The 19,251-nt window shown below is 48.2% G+C and overlaps 3 protein-coding genes across 8 annotated transcripts; all 3 read left to right on the forward strand.

The window, feature by feature from the left end:
* The first annotated feature begins 165 nt into the window (after positions 1-165).
* Positions 166-2,169, forward strand: LOC101757145 (probable WRKY transcription factor 57). Its single transcript, XM_004961029.3, has 2 exons — positions 166-754; positions 1,433-2,169. Exons 1-2 carry the CDS (start codon positions 282-284, stop codon positions 1,989-1,991), a joined length of 1,032 nt encoding a protein of 343 aa, XP_004961086.1. The 5' UTR covers positions 166-281; the 3' UTR covers positions 1,992-2,169.
* Positions 2,170-2,900: 731 nt separating this feature from the next.
* LOC101757531 (phosphatase PSR1) lies at positions 2,901-7,155 on the forward strand. 6 transcript variants are annotated; one of them, XM_004961035.3, is made up of 7 exons: positions 2,901-3,072; positions 4,237-4,341; positions 4,669-4,793; positions 4,987-5,089; positions 5,229-5,711; positions 6,095-6,432; positions 6,656-7,155. In XM_004961035.3, the coding sequence occupies exons 3-7, from the start codon at positions 4,749-4,751 to the stop codon at positions 6,830-6,832; spliced, it is 1,146 nt and encodes a 381-aa protein (XP_004961092.1). In that variant the 5' UTR covers positions 2,901-3,072; positions 4,237-4,341; positions 4,669-4,748; the 3' UTR covers positions 6,833-7,155. The 6 variants fall into 6 exon arrangements, with proteins under 6 accessions (XP_004961092.1, XP_004961090.1, XP_022681274.1 ...); XM_022825539.1 differs by having other exon boundaries at positions 2,903-3,072; positions 4,142-4,341; positions 6,665-7,155; XM_004961030.3 differs by having other exon boundaries at positions 2,905-3,072; positions 4,139-4,341.
* Positions 7,156-9,464: 2,309 nt separating this feature from the next.
* Positions 9,465-11,090, forward strand: LOC101759562 (serine carboxypeptidase-like 50). The gene has a single exon (XM_004961037.3). It carries the CDS (start codon positions 9,583-9,585, stop codon positions 10,915-10,917), a length of 1,335 nt encoding a protein of 444 aa, XP_004961094.1. The 5' UTR covers positions 9,465-9,582; the 3' UTR covers positions 10,918-11,090.
* The last annotated feature ends 8,161 nt before the right edge of the window (positions 11,091-19,251 follow it).

The raw sequence follows: 19,251 nt of genomic DNA on the forward strand, positions 1-19,251 counted from the left end.
GCAGAATTGCCACACTCTTTTGGGAAGCTCACAAATTTGTTGCATCTAGATTTGTCACGGTGCTTTTGTGTGAGTCCAAAAGCATTGGGCAGCTTGCTGAACTCAAGTACTTGAACTTATCAGAGAGCCTCAATGGTCGGCAACCCCCCCCCCCCCCCCCCTCTGTCTCTCTCTAAGCGGCGAAGACTTGCCCAAGTTCAACGCTTCTCTCCCTCTTAGTCCAGTCCCAGCCCTCCCGTTGCACACTTGACTAGCTCCCTCCAGACTTCGATCGCCACGCCATGTCTGATGGAGCAGGAGCGGGGGGTCATGGCCATGGGGGCCTCTACGGGGATCCTGCCGCGGCTGATCACTTCACCGCCTTCGACCACGACGACTTCTTCTTCCAGAGAACGCCGTACGCCGGGGAAGGCAGCGGCGGCGGCGATGGGCTGACGACGCCGTACTCAAGCATCACGGACTACCTGCAGGGCTTCCTGGACCCTGCGGGGCTCGCTGCGCACCTCGACGTGCCGTGCCGGTTGGGCGATGACGACGCCGTGAAGCAGGAAATGGAGGTGCGGTTGATCCGCCATGACGGCCCGGCGGCCAGTGCGCCGGTCACGCCGAACTCGTCGTCGGTGCTGTCGTCGTCCAGCTGCGAGGCTGGTGGTGCCGACGAGGAGACGCAGCGCCGGTGCAAGAATATGCTGGAGGGGGAAGAAGAGGAACAGGAGATGGATGCCGAGGGATCTGCAGCCGATCGGAACTGCAAGTAAGTCTAGAATTGTTCTGGTGCAAAACCAAAACTATCTCTGCACGATCTTCTTGTTGATTGTATTATTGTATAACAGTCGCAGTTAATTTATCACAACATAGTAGGAACGAACAAAGAAATTTCATTTCAAGTGCTAGATCTTTTTTTATATACCAGCTGGTGTGAACATACAAGGGCTTAGGGTTTGCTACCTAACTTGACCGACAAACAAAGTAGGCTTACTATCACTATACTCAATTCTATTAAAAAAATATGTTTAGCTTAGTTAAACTGCACTTGCGCTCTCGTTAAATATACAAATCATTCTATTAGCATGGTATTCAAAATCAAGCTCTGTCCGGTGGTTTCTCACACGATATAATGATGCATCATGTGTACCATCTATTGCTACAAAACTGATCCACAGTTTATAAAACCACTTTCCCATTTGAATCTAGCTATATAATTCGACCAAGTATTTTGGGACAGAGCACGTGTCCTTCATGAATGAATGCCCATTCTGACGACTTTGCACTCAGTACGTATTAGCTGATCAGTGATCATCGACCAATCGGTGATTCAGGACCCCCACAAAGATCGAAATCCTTTGTACTGCAGTTGGGTTGGGAGTGTGACCTGTCCTTGTTGTATGAGTATGACATATTGGCCAATGGCCATGTTTAATTCCTTTATCAGGAGGAGCAAAGCTGCAGAGAAGAAGGCGAGGGGCGAGAAGAAGCCGCGGGAGCCCCGCGTGGCGTTCATGACCAAGAGCGAGGTCGACCACCTCGAGGACGGATACCGGTGGCGCAAGTACGGCCAGAAGGCCGTCAAGAACAGCTCGTACCCGAGGAGCTACTACCGGTGCACGGCGGCGCGGTGCGGGGTCAAGAAGCGGGTCGAGCGCTCGCACCAGGACCCCTCCACGGTCGTCACCACCTACGAGGGCCAGCACACGCACCCGAGGCCCGCGAGCCTCCTCGTCAGGGGCGGCGCCGGCGGCGGGGCCTACGCGGCGCCGCCGCCGCAGCTTGGGCTTGGCTTCCGCCCAGACCTGCGCGCGATGATCGACAGCTACGCTCACGGCACGCGCATGGCGCCCGGGAGCTTGCTGCTGCCTCGTCCTGCCGGCCTGCCCTCGCCGGCGCCGGGGCTTCTTCAGGAGCACCGCCGCTCTTCTTCGCATTTGGCGGCTGCGTACGGTGGCGCCGTGCTGGACTTCGTTCCGTCCGCGATGGGCGATGGGCATGCATGAGCGTTGCTCACTCTTTTTTCCAGGCCGGCGTATATATTTGCCACTTCAGTTAAATGTTACTACTAATTAGTTACTGAAATGAAGTGTTCTTTATTCTTTTGAGGTGAGGCTCGGTCCCCATTTGCCGTTTTATATCTCTGTCGCTCGATGGAGTTACTTGAATGAAGTGTTGCACGAACGGTTTCACAGGCCTTTGCCGTTTGGTCTTTGACGAGCCATTTTATCTCTGTCGCTCGAGCGTCTGTGCTAGTGCTGAGCTTCGCGCGGGCGGTGTGGCTCTAACTTGGCTTCCTTCCATGGGATTAGCAATTATTCGCCATTCTTATAGGAGCATAAGCGGTAACATATTCGCATTGCTTCCTTGACCTACTATCATTGACCTGGTCCCAAATAACCTCACATGGCAGTCATTACGAGAACTGACACTTACTATACATTGTGGCAGTTTTTAACAAATTTTTAGATAATGAGCTTTGACAATTAATAGCAACATGATATTTGTATTGCCTATTTTGTTTTCACTATCATATTCTTTTACAGACATAGCAAAAATGCATCTCACAGATTGTGTCATCGTTCAAAATGACTTGTATAATATTCATGGTCTTCGCACTATCCAGGTCGAGTTTTTTTTTTTTTTTACTATTCAGCTCAATGTGTACTTCAGCGTCTAGATGCAGTAGTACACTAGCACAGGCACCGTCCACGTGTGCGCATCCCCACCATCGAAATCAAATACATTCCCCCCTGCCCCGCTTGCCTGCTTGGTTTGGGGTCTGGTCCGCTCGGGTCAACAGAGCCCGGGCTCATCGGCACGCTTCCATGTGGGACCACAGGTCATTGTCCCACTTGTCAGGTGAACTTTAGACTGCGGTGACCGACGACCGTATACATTCCTCGTCGCGGTAGCGGCCGCTCCCCTGTTTCTCCGCGCTCCCTCCCCGCCTTGCCTCTCTACCCGAACCCGACTGCTGCCTCGACGCCGAGGGGGAGGAGTCGTCGTCGTCGACGGCGACCAGGGAGCGCGGAGACGCCAGCAAAGGGGCACCAGAAGTCCAGAACGCGAGCAACGAGCTGTTCGGTGAGCTTCCCTCTCGTCTCCCCTCTCCTCCTCCTCTGCTCCTCCCATGTCGAGTGGCCTTTACTTGCCGCATCTTGATTCGCTGTCAATTTCTGCCCCGGCTCTGTTCATCTCAGCGGTCATTTAGGATCCGTGTGCTTATTTTTTAGTGTTTCGTGAGCGTATGCCATGTGCTTTCGTCTACTACTCGATAATTCCTGCTCGAACCACGAATCAGATTTTCTATTACTATTAGATTGGTTTCCCCCCGCTTATTGCTAACTTTTGAAATTCGAACGACGTGGTTTGAGTGCCGGGCGGAGTGGGGATTGGGGAAAGGAAGGAAGGAACAGGCGTCTGGGGTCGCGCTGACCAGGTCTTCCTGTTTCCGGATACCAAAGTAACTTTGACTTGGAATGCTAGTAGAAATCGCGCGTTTTGACGTGGTCTTAGCCAGTCTTAGGGAGTTGGTTGTTCCAATTCCAACTTGCGAGACGGTCTCCTGCGAAACTGCGCTAGTTTCTGCTCTGAATTTCTTGCCCGGTCTGTAGCTAAACATGACAACATAAGAACCTTTCTTATATGGATTGAGTGCTTGGTGGTTATGGCGGTTCAGGCATAATGAATGTATAGACGATGCTAGGCTGGTTGCTTGGTTGGGTGGTTCCTAGTCACGTCAAGGTCTGGTGCACTGCACACCACCACAATCCATGGAGCATCATCGAGTAGCTAAGGCCCGAGGATAAACAATTTCTAAACTTAGTTTTCCCTTTTCTTTTCCGAGATATTCCTGATAAAAACAGCCTCAAGTACTTCTTTTTAATTTTGCTTGTCCGGTTTTCTTTGAAGTATGCCACCTAATCTCTTTCAATGTACACGATGTTAGTTCTGCTGCGATGGGATGGATATGATACATCAGATTTCAAAAGAATAGGCCTTTTGCCAAAGATATTGTGCATAATGTTAAATTTACTTAAAAAAACGATATAAGTTAAATACGTTTTTCCAGTGCCTCATTAGCCTGTAGTAAATAGACAGTTTACTAGTTCAAATCTTGACTAATTTTTCAAGTGATGTTTATGTTCAGCAGTTGGTCTATTTTCTACTGGAACTGCAGTTCTTTCAACATGCCTTTTGCAATTGCCTATTAAGGAAAAATAGAATGTTAAAGAATGGACTGTTTAGGAACGCAGGAACCCCATTCAATCGGTACATCCAATGGACTTTTTAAAGATCCTCATTATCAAAAGAGTACGTTTGACCAAACATCAAGGGCGAACCAGCAAAATGGTAAGCGCAAATCCACTGTGTTAGACACATGTTAATGTTTTCCAACTCTCAGAATCCTTCTTGGAGAACATCTGAATCATCACTGTATTGCTATGGAACTAAACTTTTGTTCTGTGGTTGTGTCAAAATAAACACTTCACCTGAGAAACAAGGCCATGTAGTAGTAAACAGTGCTCACTGCTCAGGCCTGGGGCATGTTCCTAAATTTTACCGAAGTTCTTAGAACTCAGTTCACTGAAATGTATTTAGTTCTTAGAAATCACTCATATCCAATAAAACAGTAATATTTGTCCCCTATTTTCACAAGCTACATTGATGTCACTGCAGGATGTTCCAGTAATGAAGTATCAAAACATAATATTGGAATCGCTGAAGTCCATTTCTCACGGGATGATTCTAGTGCAGAAATGACCAATTTACACCCACTCTTACCATGTGATTATGGATCATCGGTAATTACTTTTTTTTCATTCTTATTTCTTGTCATGGCACATCTAGCATTTCCCCACTTGGGACATACTTCATTAGCTATTTAATCGAAAAGTTAGCTGAGTGTTTGCAGTTTTTCATTTTCTATAGCCATATCCTCCACTATATTTATTTACTTCCTCAAGTATACACCATTGAACCATGTGTGGTTTTCAGGTTCCTACACTGACACCATGCTGCTCACACCCTGAAACTGTATTCTCACCTAATTGGAAACAGGATGATCCTCAGACAAAAGCAATGTATCACAATGGTGCAGGTTATCCCGATTCTGAATCCACCCCCCCACCCCCCCATAAAGAAAATCAATAATGATTTTGATACTCAGGTTTTTTTTACCGTAATCTGTTTCGTACGTCAACAGAGCAACAATTTCATTTTTTTTCTTGTCATTGCAGCAACGGATGACAACTCTGAGTTTCTTCAACTAATTTTTAGTGACACTTACGAAGGGAACAGTTCAAGTGAACTGCAAATTTGGGATATTTTAGATCTGTATTTCCCTGAAAGCTTTGCCGCTGTTCAATTCAATACGCTGATGGGTTTTGGAAATGATGATTGTAGTTATAATGAGTGTGTGGATGCTGCTGATATGGTAGCGATGGGCATTTCTCCCCCAGATAAAACAAGGGGCGTGGATGATGCTACTTGCAGGGCTCCAGTTGATTATACTAGCTTTTACCTTCAAAATAGACCATCAGATTCAGAGAATGAGTGCAGCTCTGCCTCTTGCATGGTGACAGGATATGAATGTACTGATAATCAAGAACTACCAGTAGGTCTTCTGAATTTAATGGATATTGGTTCACCAGGCAATTCAGATGACTTATCCAGACCATCACTGAACACAAAAAACATCGTGCTTGTGCTGGATTTGGATGGTAAGCTGACTTATCATTCTGCAAACCTTCAAGTTAGAAAGATTTCCTGTCTCATAATTTTTCCTTTTGGTGGGAGATTGTCCAATGATTTTTGGTTAATTTGCATTCAATCTTTTCTTTTTCGTTTTCTTTTAAACATTTTTGAGCTAGAGAAGTAGAGATTAGGATATAGCTTTATGTTTAATATCTGACCGCATTCTCTTTGACAAAATAACGCCCATTTCAGCAGCTTATTATCTGTCCCCTCACTAGCAAAAATTTTGTGTCCTAAAAAAAGGTTCTCCAGAATCCGGCTCTGATCTCAGCATTTTTAGTTTGCCAGCTAATCATTTTTTGTTTTTGGCTACAGCTGTGTGATAGTCTAAACTATTTCTTCTTTGCAGAAACCCTTGTTCATTCAAAGCTACAACCCTGTGATAATTTTGACTTCACCCTTCAAGTTTTCTTTAATATGGAAGATCATACAGTATACGTGAGGCAGAGGCCTCACCTCGAGATGTTCCTCAACCGAGTTGCTCAGATGTTTGAGGTTGTCGTTTTCACAGCTAGTGAGAGTGTTTATGCTGAGCCTCTACTAGATAAACTCGATCCAGATCGGAAACTGATTTCACGCCGTTTTTACCGTGAATCGTGTACATTTTCCAATGGTAGCTACACAAAGGACCTAACAATTTTCGGAGTTGACTTGGCAAAAGTTGTGATAGTTGACAATACTCCACAGGTAAAACTTTACTATCAGATGTGAATTTATATTTCATCACCAAATGTGTTTCTGGTATCTAGTTTTTAACCAAATGAATTCTTATTTTAAAACTGATCTCGTTAGACCTAAGGTTTCTGCTCTTACATGTGCATGGCTGTGCATGCTGATTGTAGTTTCTCTTGCCTAATTCTAAGATGTTTTACATGGTGTTGGGACTGTGCAATGCTCACATTTTCATCAGGTCTTCCAGCTGCAGGTCGACAACGGCATACCCATAAAGAGCTGGTTTGATGACCCCACAGATGTTGAGTTGATGGAACTGCTTCAATTCCTTGCGACCCTCGTTGATGCCAAGGATGTTCGACCAATAATCTCCAAGAACTTCAACAACAAACCTCAATTGATAGGATCGGATTAGATAAAGTAATGTTTGTTCCCTCTTTGTTTGAGAACCCCCATTTCTTTTTTTCCAAAACATTTGAACCTCCATTTCTGCGTCCAGGTCATTCTGGGTTCAGGTTATTCTTGGCCTCTTGGGTAATTAGGTATAGAATCGACACATAATGTTCATGATATGTTAGTAGTTACAGGTATGACGGCACAACCGCACAAGCCATAGTCACTGCCATGACATTGCATGGTTCCTTAGTTTCATGTATTGCAGAGGTACGTAGTGTGTAAGGGAACTAAATTACCAGACATTACTTTGTGAATCAAATTGTGACTGTTCAACGATTTCTACTCATTCTAGCCGAAAGGTTTTCGGTGGATACAGAACACCTTAAAATTTAGACATCGGACATTCTGCTTTGAACTCTGTCATCAACCATAGGAATGTTCCGACGAGGACCCGCCGGCCTCTTGCGTATAGATGGCTAGATGGGTCGCCTGATATTAGCCCAATTTAGCCTGGCCTAACTAGGCCCGGCACGAATAGATTCGATGGTTTTTTCGTGCCGTACCGAACTCCTAGCCCAAGTCCGGCATGATGGCCTTTTGATCGTGCCGGCCCGGCCCACTAGCACGACTGGCACTACCGTGTTAGTGCCGGGCCAGGCACTACAAGCAAAAAGAAATCTAAGAGGAATTCATGAATCCATCTCACAAATATACACTCATACCAAATCCATCACATAAAATTCACTGAAAATGGATCCCCGTCGTCTGTGGATGGAGCAGTGGGAGTCGCTCCCGACGGTGGAGCATGGCAGCGACGCGGCTCCCGTGGTAGTGGCGGGCGGCGCCCCTCCCGACCGCAGGCACGTCTCCCAGCAGGAGAGAGAGGGGTGCTGGCGTGAGCAGGGGGAGGCAGGAGGGAGTGGCGGGCTGGCGGCTGCTTGGTGTGGTGGGGGGAGGGGAGAGGATAATGTTATGGTTTATATATTTATATGAGGTATCGCTGGTAGCTGGTGGCAGGCTGGGCCGGTCAAAAATCGTGCCGGGCTTGGGTTGGCCTAGCGTGCCGGGAGGCGGCCGAAGCACGGTACAACGCATCGTGCCGGGCCAGCCTAGGTACTATACACTTCGGGCCATGCTGGGCTTTTTCGAGCTGTGCTAGGGCTGCCCAGCAGGCCTGGCCCATCCGGCCATCTAGTCTTGCGTAATACTCTGTCACTCGTCACGCCTACCATGTCCTCCCGTTACCGCCGGTTCACGCCGTTGTCCTCGTCCCAGTTGGCCCCGGAGATTGTTCAGGCCACTGCCTGTTGGTTTGTGCAGAAAAGAAAAGCCACCGAGTTCGATGCGTCGCTGGCCGAATCACAGCTACGGTTTACGTCTCTGGATCAGCCTGCCATGTGGGCCACGGAACCTGGATCGTTTAGGTCATATCGGATTGAATATTCAAAAGTTAATTAGAAGCAATAAATATGTGTTAACTATGAAATTAATTACACATAGGGAATCTAAACGACGAGACGAATATATTAAATCTAATTAATCCATCATTAGCAGAATCTATTAAATCTAATTAATCCATCATTAGCAGATGATTACTGCAGCAGCACATTGTCAAATCATGGACTAATTAGACTTAATAGATTCATCTTGTCTTTTAGCCTCCATCTATTCATTGGGTTTTGTAAATAATCTATATTTAATACTTCTAATTAGTATCTAAATATGCGATGTGATCGGAACTAAGGGGGTGTTTGGGAACACCGTGCTAAACTTTAGCATCTATCACATCGGATGTTTGATACTAATTAGGAGTATTAAACATAGTCTAAATACAAAACTAATTGCATAGATGGAGTCTAATTCGCAAGACGAATCTATTAAACCTAATTAGTCCATGATTTGACAATATGGTGTTACAGTAACCATTTGCTAATGATGGATTAATTAGCCTTAATAGATTGGTCTCGCGAATTAGACTCCATCTGTACAATTAGTTTTGTAATTAGCTCATATTTAGTTCTTCTAATTAGCATCTGAATATTTGATGTGACTCTACTAAAATTTAACATATCGTATCAAATACCCCTAAAATTTAGATCGGGATCCAAACACAGCACGATCCGGATCCAAACACCCCTAAATGCTGCACCAACCCTACATCGGGTTCAACCCTACATCGTTGTTCACGCCTGCCATGTGGGCCACGGAACCCGCATTAAATGCTTCACCAACCCTACATCGGCGTTCGCGCCGTTGTCTGCCTGTTGGGCCTTAGTTGTCTAATTTTAAGATGTTAAAATTACTGTAGCATTGTAGTGTTTCGTTTGTATTTGTGAATTATTGTTCAAATATTGATTAATTAGGCTCAAAAGATTCGTCTCGCAAAGTATAATAAAATTGTGCAATTAGTTTTTTATTTACTCTATGCATGTACCGCAAGTTTGATGTGATAATGAATTTTCTTTTTAAGTTGGGATTTTGGAGCGAAAAACAGGACCTTGATTTGTGCAGAAAAAGAAAGCCACCGAGGTCGATGCGTCGCTGGCCGAATCACAGCTACAGTTTACGTCTCTGACCAACCTGCCATGTGGGCCACGGAAACCCATTAAATGCTGCACCAACCCGCATTACAATACGACGGCCATACGAGTGTACTACGTGACTTCCTTGTCCAGTCCCACAGTGCGCACATAAAACTGAAAACTGACGAGCCACATCTAGATGCTCTGAACCAGTTTCCAGCCGGGCTAGCTCAGCTCCGCGAGCCCCATGGCTCCGGCGAGTCCTGTCGTCGTCCTCGTCTTCTTCGCCGTAACCGTCCCGCTCTCTGCTGCTGCGGGGGCGACACTGGTGTTCCCCAAGGAAGCCCTCCCCACCAAGTCGGGGTACCTCCCCATCCCGCCCGCCAACGCCTCGCTCTTCTTCGCCTTCTACGAGGCCACCCAACCGCTCACCGCGCCGGCCTCCACGCCGCTCCTCCTCTGGCTGCAGGGCGGGCCCGGCTGCTCCAGCCTCCTCGGCAACTTCTTCGAGCTCGGCCCCTACTTCGTGACCCCCGACGCCGAGACCCTCTCTCCCAACCCCTTCGCGTGGAACCGCCGCTTCGGGCTGCTCTTCATCGACAGCCCGCTCGGTACCGGGTTCAGCGCCGCGCCGTCCCCCGCCGACATCCCCACCAACCAGTCCGTCATCGCCGCGCACATCCTCGCCGCGCTGCAGTCGTTCCTCGCCCTCGACCCCAGCTTTCACGCGCGGCCGTTCTTCCTCGCCGGCGAGAGCTACGCCGGCAAGTACGTCCCAGCGACGGGGGCGCACATCCTGGACGTGAACCCGACGCTGCCGGAGGCGCGGCGCGTCAACCTCCGCGGCGTGGCGATCGGCAACGGGCTCACGCACCCCGTCGCGCAGGTGGCCACGCACGCGGACTCGGCCTACTTCACGGGCCTCATCAACGCGCGGCAGAAGCGGGAGCTCGAGGAGCTGCAGGCGGAGGCGGTGGCGCTGACGCGCGCGGAGCGGTGGCGCGAGGCGTCGGACGCGCGGGGGCGGGTGCTGTCGCGGCTGCAGAACATGACCGGCCTGGCCACGCTGTACGACGCGGCGAAGCAGCGGCCGTACCAGACGGAGCCCGTGGCCGCGTTCCTGAATAGGGCGGAGGCCAAGGCGGCGCTGGGCGCGCGCGGGGACGTGGCGTGGGAGGAGTGCAGCGACGCGGTGGGCGCCGCGATGCACGCGGACGTGATGAGGAGCGTGAGGCCCGAGGCGGAGTCGCTGCTGCGGCGCACGCGCGTGCTGCTGTACCAGGGCGTCCGCGACCTCAGGGACGGCGTCGTGTCCACGGAGGCGTGGCTCGGCGGCGTGGGATGGCACGGGCTGCACGCGTTCCTCGATGCCGACCGCGCCGTGTGGCGGACGCGGGGCGACGGGGAGCTCGCGGGCTACGTGCAGTGCTCCGGCGCGCTCTCGCACGCGGTGGTGTACGGGGCCGGGCATCTCGTGCCGGCGGACAACGGCCGCGCCGCGCAGGAGATGATCGAGGATTGGGTGCTGCAGGCGGGGCCGTTCGGGCGCCGCGGTGGCGACGGCTTGAGGTGCGCCGCCTGATGCCTGTCCGCGCGAACGAGCTTGTTGCAGCTTACAACTGTGCACCAATAATTCAATAATCGATTGATGATATTGTTACTGGGTTTTGGATAGATTCAATCGTTGTGTTTGCTGAGTGATGCTAATTGGAATAGAAAATACACTTCCTGAAAAAAAACATTTGAATTCCTGTTGCTAAGCACTCTCGCTGAGACTGGAATAAGGTCCCGTTTGGTTTCCACACGGGTTTGGTTTCCACCTACTAAAGTTTAGTTCTTGTTGTTCCTATCACATCAAATGGTTAGATACGAATAGATACTAATTAGAAATATTAAATATGATCTAATTATAAAATCAATTGCACAGATAGAGGCTAATTCGTGAGACGAATCTATTAGCTTAATAGATTCGTGAGGCTAATTCATGAGACGAATCTATTAGCTTAATAGATTCGTCTCGCGAATTAGTCTCTATCTGTGCAATTGATTTTATAATTAGATCATATTTAGTCCTTCTAATTAGTATCCGAAAATTCGATGTGACAAGGATTGAACTTTAGCTCAAGAACCAAACACTCCGTAAGCTTTAGCCTAGCTGCCTCTACACACAAAGCATGGGAATTTGACACAATAGCCTGTGCAATTTGAAGTGATCAAGCCACTACTAGTACCAGTGGGTTACCGGTACTACTACTTCCTCCAGTTCTTCTCCATCATCGAGTTGCGAATGTGACACGGACATCTCGTCATCCTTGATGGAATCTGTGTAATCCAAGCCTTTGGGGACAATTCGACACCCACCTCTGCTTTCTCTGTCGCAGTCCTTTATACCAGTGGCCTTTATGTTTTGAGACGAACAGGGCATCCATCAGTCTCCTCCATATGCAAAAGGCATGTCCACACCGTCGAAGATTTCAAGCCAACGAGTGTCAATCATGTCCACACCAGTTCAATTTTTTTTGGACGAAGTGCAGATCTTTCTTTTTTGAAAATTCAGGGAGCAGTGCAGATCTCCGCTACAGTTCACGCCAAAGTAAATTACTAGACAAAAATGATCGCATGTCAACAGTGATTTTGGCAGTTCCGGGCCACAACAAGGGTGTTTGGGAAGACTCCTTCCAAATTAGCTTCACTAGTGAAGTCAAAGTCGGTAAAATAAAAAATAGTGATTTCACTAACCTTTTAGTTCATTTTAGCATCCATCTACAAAATAATTTCACGATACAGTGCATCGTTTTGTGTAGAAACAAGTGAAACAAGTGAATCCTTCCCAAACGGAACCGGAACTACAATTCCTGCCGGGCTCTAGGATGCTAAACTTTAGCACCCGTCACATCGGATGTTTGGATACTAATTAGGAGTATTAAACATAGACTAATTAAAAAACTAATTGCACAGATGGAGTCTAATTCGCAAGACGAATCTATTAAGCCTAATTAGTTCATGATTTGACAAAGTGGTGCTACAGTAACCATTTGCTAATGATGGATTAATTAGGTTTAATAGATTCGTCTCGCGAATTAGACTCCATCTGTGCAATTAGTTTTGTAATTAAATAATATTTAGTCTTCCTAATTAGCATCCGAATATCCGATATAACACTGCTAAAGTTTAGCACCCAATCACCATCAGCGACAACGACGTCGGCGATCGTGACGGCATGTGTTGTAAGCGCTGACTCTATCGGGACAACGACGTCGGCCTCGTTGTCTGCGCTTCGCCACTAGTTAACTACAGGTTGGAACGTGGCCATTCGCTTAGATGTGTAACGCGGTCTACGATTACATCAAAACTTGCCCATTCTATCATTTTCACGTGACCGACCAGAATACTGGAACAACGACGACGAGTGAATGGAGCACCGATGGCTAGTTCGCCCCCAACATATTGCACCCATTCTGTCCCTTTCCCTCTGGACCCGCCCTATGTAGCATTTATCTTGTTTCCAGTTCCACACGACCAACAAAATGATAATTTTACAATGCAATCACCTAGTAATTTTACAACATTACACGTGCTTAGGAGGATCAGCGATGCTTGCGGGCATGGTTAGACGCTGCATGCTGGGTTCATTGGGATCGCCAACGGAAATGCAAGGTATACAATAGAATCCACAGGCAGGTCCACAGAATGTCAGCTTCACTGCTCAAGGCGGCTTACGACGAGCTTAGGACCTGTTTGACTACCACCTCATAAACTTTAGGAGACTTATAAAGTTTATGAGCCCCTAATTGCTAGTCCTAAAAATTAGGAGTGGGGTGTTTGGATGAACTCATAATTTTTAGGATGTTAGAGGGAAAATGACCGTTGTACCCCTAATTAAAGGAGCAACTGCCGCCCTTTCTGCCTCTGGTTTTGGCGCGAGCAGCAGGCGCGGCTGGTTTTGGCGCGAGCAGCACTTCTTCTGGCCTCTGCCTCTGGCGCAGATTGGTATTGCCGGTCTTTTTTTTTCATCAATTTTTTTGTTTTGCCGTTCCTTTGCTGCTCCTTTGCTGCCGCCTTTGTTAAAAATAACGTAGTGCAATGTCAAAAATAGTAAGCACAGTCCATCGTCATTGTCATTACAACTCAAAAATACAAAACCTCTACAATCTATTGAACAAACCATTAGCTATACTATCACGAAATTCGTTCATATTTTGATCTCCGTCTGCCTCTTCGGTATTTCCCTCATGACCACCAATGCTTGATTCTTCGGTGAAAGGAACAAAATTTTCATCACGATCACACATACCAAAGGCCCTATCCGCATGATCGTTCTCCCTAATGAAATTGTGAAGTGCCATACATGCTACTATTATTTTGCTTTGCTTTTCCATTGGAAAACTTGGTATTCCCAATAAAATCCTCCATTTCATCTTCAAAACTCCGAATGACCTCTCAATAACATTTCTAAGTGATGAATGCGCGTAGTTAAAACTCTCCTTCATACCTCTCGGATTTGGGCCACTCCGGAACTCAGGAAGGTGGTACTTCGTACCTTTGTATGGTGCAAGATACCCCGGGCGGTTCGGATATCCAGAGTCCACTAGATAAAACTTCCCTACAAATACAAAAGAGAATATGGTAAGCAATTTTGGGTATATAATTTATTTTTAAATTATTAATGAGAAAAAATTTACCTGGAGGAGGGTGTGGAAACTTGTCACCATATTTATTTACGGCATCAGTGAATACTCTCATATCATGAACTGATCCAGGCCATCCACTAACAACAAATGTGAATCTCATGTCGAAATCACAAATGGCAAGCACGTTCTGTGTAGGGTATCCATGTCTGCCCGTATGCTGCACCACCTTATTACTTGGCACCACAACCGGTACATGAGTCCCATCTATAGCTCCTATGCAATTGTTGAAATATGGAGCATACCTAGGGTTTCTCAACCTCTGGTGAATTGTTGTAAACCCGGGGTCCTTTGGCCTAATTATATCTACAGCTAGCCTAATAACACATGACAAAACCAAATCAAATGTGCGGCTTATTGTTTCCAATGACCTTACAAACCGATCCGCAACTTGTCTTAGTGACTGGGGTGCACCATTTATCCATAAGAACATAGCTAAAGCCTCCATCGTTGACATTCTTCTAGTTCCCCTCAAACCATAAGACTCAACCAACAGGTCATGAAGTTGGTGAAATAAAGTGCAAGACATCCTAAACATGTTGTAGCATGAGGTTGGATTTGATAGTGTCTCTTGCACCCATTTTATGCCCGGTACAGTAGGTACTCTAGGTGGCCCTTTGTGGTAGTAAGTGTCATAGTACATACCAAGCATAACTGAGGACTCCATAATCTCTCGATTCCTCTTTCGACGTATGATTTCCAGCTCCATGAACTTGCATGCCATATTAATGAATTCATCGTCAGAATCTCCTTCACCATCATCCTAATTCACCATTAAAAAAACAGTCATACATTAGTCTCTGCATCATCAAGGTCACAATTCTACTGTAGCCGAGCCATGTTCACAAATTCAAATAACAGTTGGTCAGAAACTCCAGTACTCAAACAGCCACATACTCAATCAGCCACACATTCTAACAGCCACATATAGAAACAACCACATATAGAACAACCACATATAGAACAACCACATATAGAAACAACCACAAATTTAAACATGTCACAACTTCAAACAGGAACTTATTCAAGTTCTAGCAGCCTAAATAACAATAGTACTTAAACCAACAGTTCAAGGTTCAAACAACCACAAATGTCTACTACTACATTCTAATCTAAGTTCATTTTCTTGCACCATCTTTTCAAGAAAGCCATCCTAGCCTCTGCATCATCAAGGTTGATCCAGTATTCTCTGTTGAATTTATCCTTGCATATGTCCCAACAAGCAAACATCTCTGCACTATCCTTTCTTGCACCACACTCTAGTGCTAATTGTTGGCATCTCTTAACTTCATCTGCCACTGGATTGGTGTTCATCTTCTGCCTCTTATCTTCAGTGAATTTGGCAATTGAAGCACTAATATTCCTGAAAATACTATGGGTCACATCATCCTTCTCTGCTTGCTTGTTGAAGTAATTTGTCACAGCAGTGATCATTGGGCTTCTACTTTTTTTTGGAGGGCTAGTAGCTGTTGATTTGGTGCTTGCACTGGACCTCTTTCTGGTGTTTGAGCTGATAGGGCTGTCATAGCAAGCGGCAGGTTCAGCATCACAATCCTCTCCACCAACTGAAGGGTCTCCACCGTCATCATCTTCACCATCTTCTTCTTCTTCCTCCTCCTCCTCCACTTCTGAAATGTATGCTGTGGTTCCATCTACTGCAGTTTCATGGAACATTTTGTAACGACCGACCCCTAAGCCTTCCCAGTTAGTCTTGATCGCAGCCCTTAACCTTAGTCAGCTGTTTTGCTTGACCGCACCTAAGTGCTCAGTTTTCTGCCGGTCCCGACCCCTGAGATCCGACCCTTTCCCGCTTCGCTCCTCTCCCGACCCCGGCGAGCTCAGCCCACCGTCGGATTCTGCTGATCTTCCTCACCCGTCCGATCTATCCACCGGTGGACCCGTGAGATCTTTTCCAGATCCCCCGCGACAGCCGCACTCGAGTTGCATAGCCGCCTCAGAGTCTTCCTGCCGCGTGGCTCGTCTTCTCCGACGCCTGCCGCTCAGTTTTGTCTCTGGCAAGCAACCGAGTGGGTTCCCGCGCCCCTTTCCCCAATAGCAGCGGAAGCCCTCTGCACCCCTTTCTGCAGAGCCTCGCCTCCCGCGCCCATCATCACGCCACCAGATCCCGGCCCCAGAGCCCGATGTCGCCCGTCTTTTCCGTCCCTTCAGCCACAGTTGCGCCGCCCGGTCGCCGCTACACGACGATTCCTCCACCGCCAACCCCGACCGCGGCCGCGACAGTTCCTTTCCCCGCTCTGTCAGAAGCCGCCCGACAATCTATTGTTCCGCGCTCTCCCCCGCGCCTGCGTCCGCCTGTCTTCTCACCTGTGCGCCCTCGATTCTAGCGCCGTTAAACCGGTCGCTTCTATCACCTCTTCCGCACGGCGACGCCCGCTTTCCGCCAAATCTCAACCACCAGTCTACCCGCCCCTACGCCGCCCTGACGGCAGAACGCAATGATCGCTGGCGTCACCCCCGGAGTTCTGCACCACCGCCCTCTTTGCTCAATCGCCGCCCCGGCAGAGCACTCCATTGCCTCTCCCCGGCCTTCGCGCCGCTTCTCTTCTCTCTCTCCGCGCCGTTTCCTTTCCTCTACTCCAGCAGCTATAAAAGGAATGCCCCCGTCGCCGGAGTTCCCTCCGCTCTTGTTGCCTTCAGCCTTCTCTAGCTCCCTGCTCAAGCTCCTAGCGCCACCCACCCAGCTCTCGAGGAGTTCTTCTCTCAGTTTTCTCTCAGTTTTCTCCAAGTCACCCAGCAGCTTGCTCCTCCGTGCTGCGTAAAGGCTCTCTTGTGATCCGCAAGAAGCAGCGCCGCCGCCGGAGCATTGCCAGTCTTAGCCCTTGCTCGAAGCTTTAGCCCCTCCGCCCAAGTCTGCTTCTTCCCGACCCCACGCTTTCCTTCCAGGAAGAAGGTGAGTTACCGACCCCAGTCCGCCTCGCCCAACCCCTCCTATCCGCCCGACCCCGGTTCCGTCTCGCCCGACCCTGTCTGTTCCGCCGACCCTTATCCGCCTCGCTCGAGGGCTTGGCTGTGATCTTTTTCTTCAACTCGAGGGTGTATGTGTAAAACTTGGGAACCCTTCAGCGCTTGCGTCTAAGGACTCCCAGTTTATCACATCCTCTAGTTCAAGGATCAGACCACTAGTTCCTTCCTACCCTTACCTTTTGATCATCATCAGCTCTCGAACCACCATAACCTCCTGCTCTTTGTCGCGAGTTTCTGGGCTCAGGCGAGCCAGTGTTGCTGTTGAAATAACTATCTAAGCTAACCCTTGCATTGCATTCGTGTAGAGCTGCACCTCGCCGACGGTTTCTACGAGCTTCACCCGGCGCTAGAAGAAGAAGCTGTAGCCGAGCTCCTACCCTCCGAAGCCGAAGTCGCCCCAGAAGTCGAGCAGTTCCCGTCCTCCTTGCTTGAAGGCAAGCCCCGGTTGCATGAAAGTCCTGTGTGTTTTACCAGACTTGCGCATGCCTTCTGTAACATGCTTGTGCATTTACGTATAGGAGTTGTGTGAAACCCTAGATGCATGACTCAGTGACCCATGATCTGAGCACTAGCTGTTGGACCGAGTAGCTGCATTGCTTAACTAGGAGACGGTAAAAGTCGAGTGATTCCCTGTCACTCGCGAGTTATAGGAGTTGCATGTTTACTCTCCTGTTATAACTATAAGGATGATGGACGGGGCAGGGTTTTGGGTAACTCTTTGGTGGTCGGATGGTCGCCCCGTCTGTCTATGAAATCTTGCTAAGGCCCGACAGTGGTGGTGTTCGTGATCAAGTGTTTGAAAGTACTAGCCTCATACTTAGTATGGGATGAGGAAGCCTAGTACCGGATTGAACCTAGACGTGAACGGTCGCCCCATTGTTCTTGGAACGGAGTTTCCCCTGCTGGTTGTCGCACGTGGTGGCAATGTGTGGTCACAGAACGGCAGAGGCCGGGTCTGTGGAACCTTGCACCAAAGAAATGGGCCCGACACGGGTTAGGGGATTGATGGGGAAGGCCGACACAGGAAGCGACCCCCGGGTGCGCGGATGTCGTGAGGCTAGGTTCACCATGCATGGTTAAAGAACTCGAATCGATTCGTCTGCCTCTCACAGCTTGAGATTGCTTGATCGCTATGTCACCCTGAGTAAATGAGGAATCTGATGATGGCAATGTTTGTTGTTATATCTTCACATCTTGTTTGGTTCTATGAATGCTTAGAATAGGTTGCACAACCTAGACTGGTAAATGAACATAGAACCGGAGCTAAAACTGAAATAGGGTTACTTAGTGCTTTTGGCAAACAACCCCTCAGCCAAACAGCTTGCATGTCTAGAAGGAGGAGTAGCCCTTACTCCTATCGGTTAAGTCTTGTTGAGCTTAGTAGCTCAGCCTTGTTGTGGCTTCTGTTTTCAGGTGAGGTTGCTGCGTCCGACCCCTCTCCGGTTGGTGCTTGGCCGCCCCAGCTCCCGCCAGGCTGGACGGTCGAGTGGGACCCCTCCTCGGACGGCGAGGAGAGGACTCAATGATGTTCTGGCTGGCCTCGCCCGGACATCCGACCCCGACGAAGTCTTCCGCTAGTGTTTCTCTGTTGTTTTCTTGAAATCTTGTAAAACTCTGATGTTGGATTTTATGGCTGAACTAAATGGGTAAAACTTGTTCAACTCAGGGGACTTGTTGTATTCTCTGTAACCACTCACCTTCGTGTGGGTTTGCTAAACTCGATCCTGTTTAAGTGGTTAAATCAGATGAAATCCGACGGCACTTCGTGTTAGCTCGGTTTAGGCAGAAGTGTCGCATGTTAGGCGGCTTAACTCTACTTAATCAAGCTAATCCGAGGTGGTTCCGCCACACATATCTTCCAACTGATCTAAGTACTCTGGAGCACCATGTTGCAACTTCCTCAATTCAGGTCGTTTCTGCAATTGACAGGTCATTCTAAGTCAGGAGCACTACATTTCCTGGAAATTAAAGGGTTAGTTCAAAAATTATGTCTCACCTCTGTGTTTTGTTCCCACCACCAATTTGGAGCTTGCACTGTCCCATCAGCATGTCTACCTAGACCTGACTGGCTCTGTAGGGCTCTCCAAAAGGTATACAACCTTTTCAACTGATCTCTTCTGTTCCTAAACTGCCCAAAATCATGCCTCAAACCAGTAGCCATGTAGTACTTGTCCTGAATTATCTTCAACCCTCTAGTGGACATGTTGCCTTTGGGACAGTTTCCTTCTCTAATTTGCTCAACT

This window comes from Setaria italica, chromosome III (genome assembly GCF_000263155.2).
Source record: "Setaria italica strain Yugu1 chromosome III, Setaria_italica_v2.0, whole genome shotgun sequence".
NCBI lineage: Eukaryota > Viridiplantae > Streptophyta > Magnoliopsida > Poales > Poaceae > Setaria > Setaria italica.

Excerpts from the sequence above, each read along its gene's own strand:
- LOC101757145 (XM_004961029.3), top strand. The coding sequence starts at position 282 with ATGTCTGATGGAGCAGGAGCGGGGGGTCATGGCCATGGGGGCCTCTAC. Across the intron at positions 755-1,432 it reads GCAGCCGATCGGAACTGCAA|GAGGAGCAAAGCTGCAGAGA; the intron begins GTAAGTCTAGAA and ends TTCCTTTATCAG.
- LOC101759562 (XM_004961037.3), top strand. The coding sequence starts at position 9,583 with ATGGCTCCGGCGAGTCCTGTCGTCGTCCTCGTCTTCTTCGCCGTAACC.
- LOC101757531 (XM_004961030.3), top strand. The coding sequence starts at position 4,224 with ATGGACTGTTTAGGAACGCAGGAACCCCATTCAATCGGTACATCCAAT. Across the intron at positions 5,090-5,228 it reads AATGTATCACAATGGTGCAG|CAACGGATGACAACTCTGAG; the intron begins GTTATCCCGATT and ends TTGTCATTGCAG. Across the intron at positions 6,433-6,655 it reads TAGTTGACAATACTCCACAG|GTCTTCCAGCTGCAGGTCGA; the intron begins GTAAAACTTTAC and ends CATTTTCATCAG.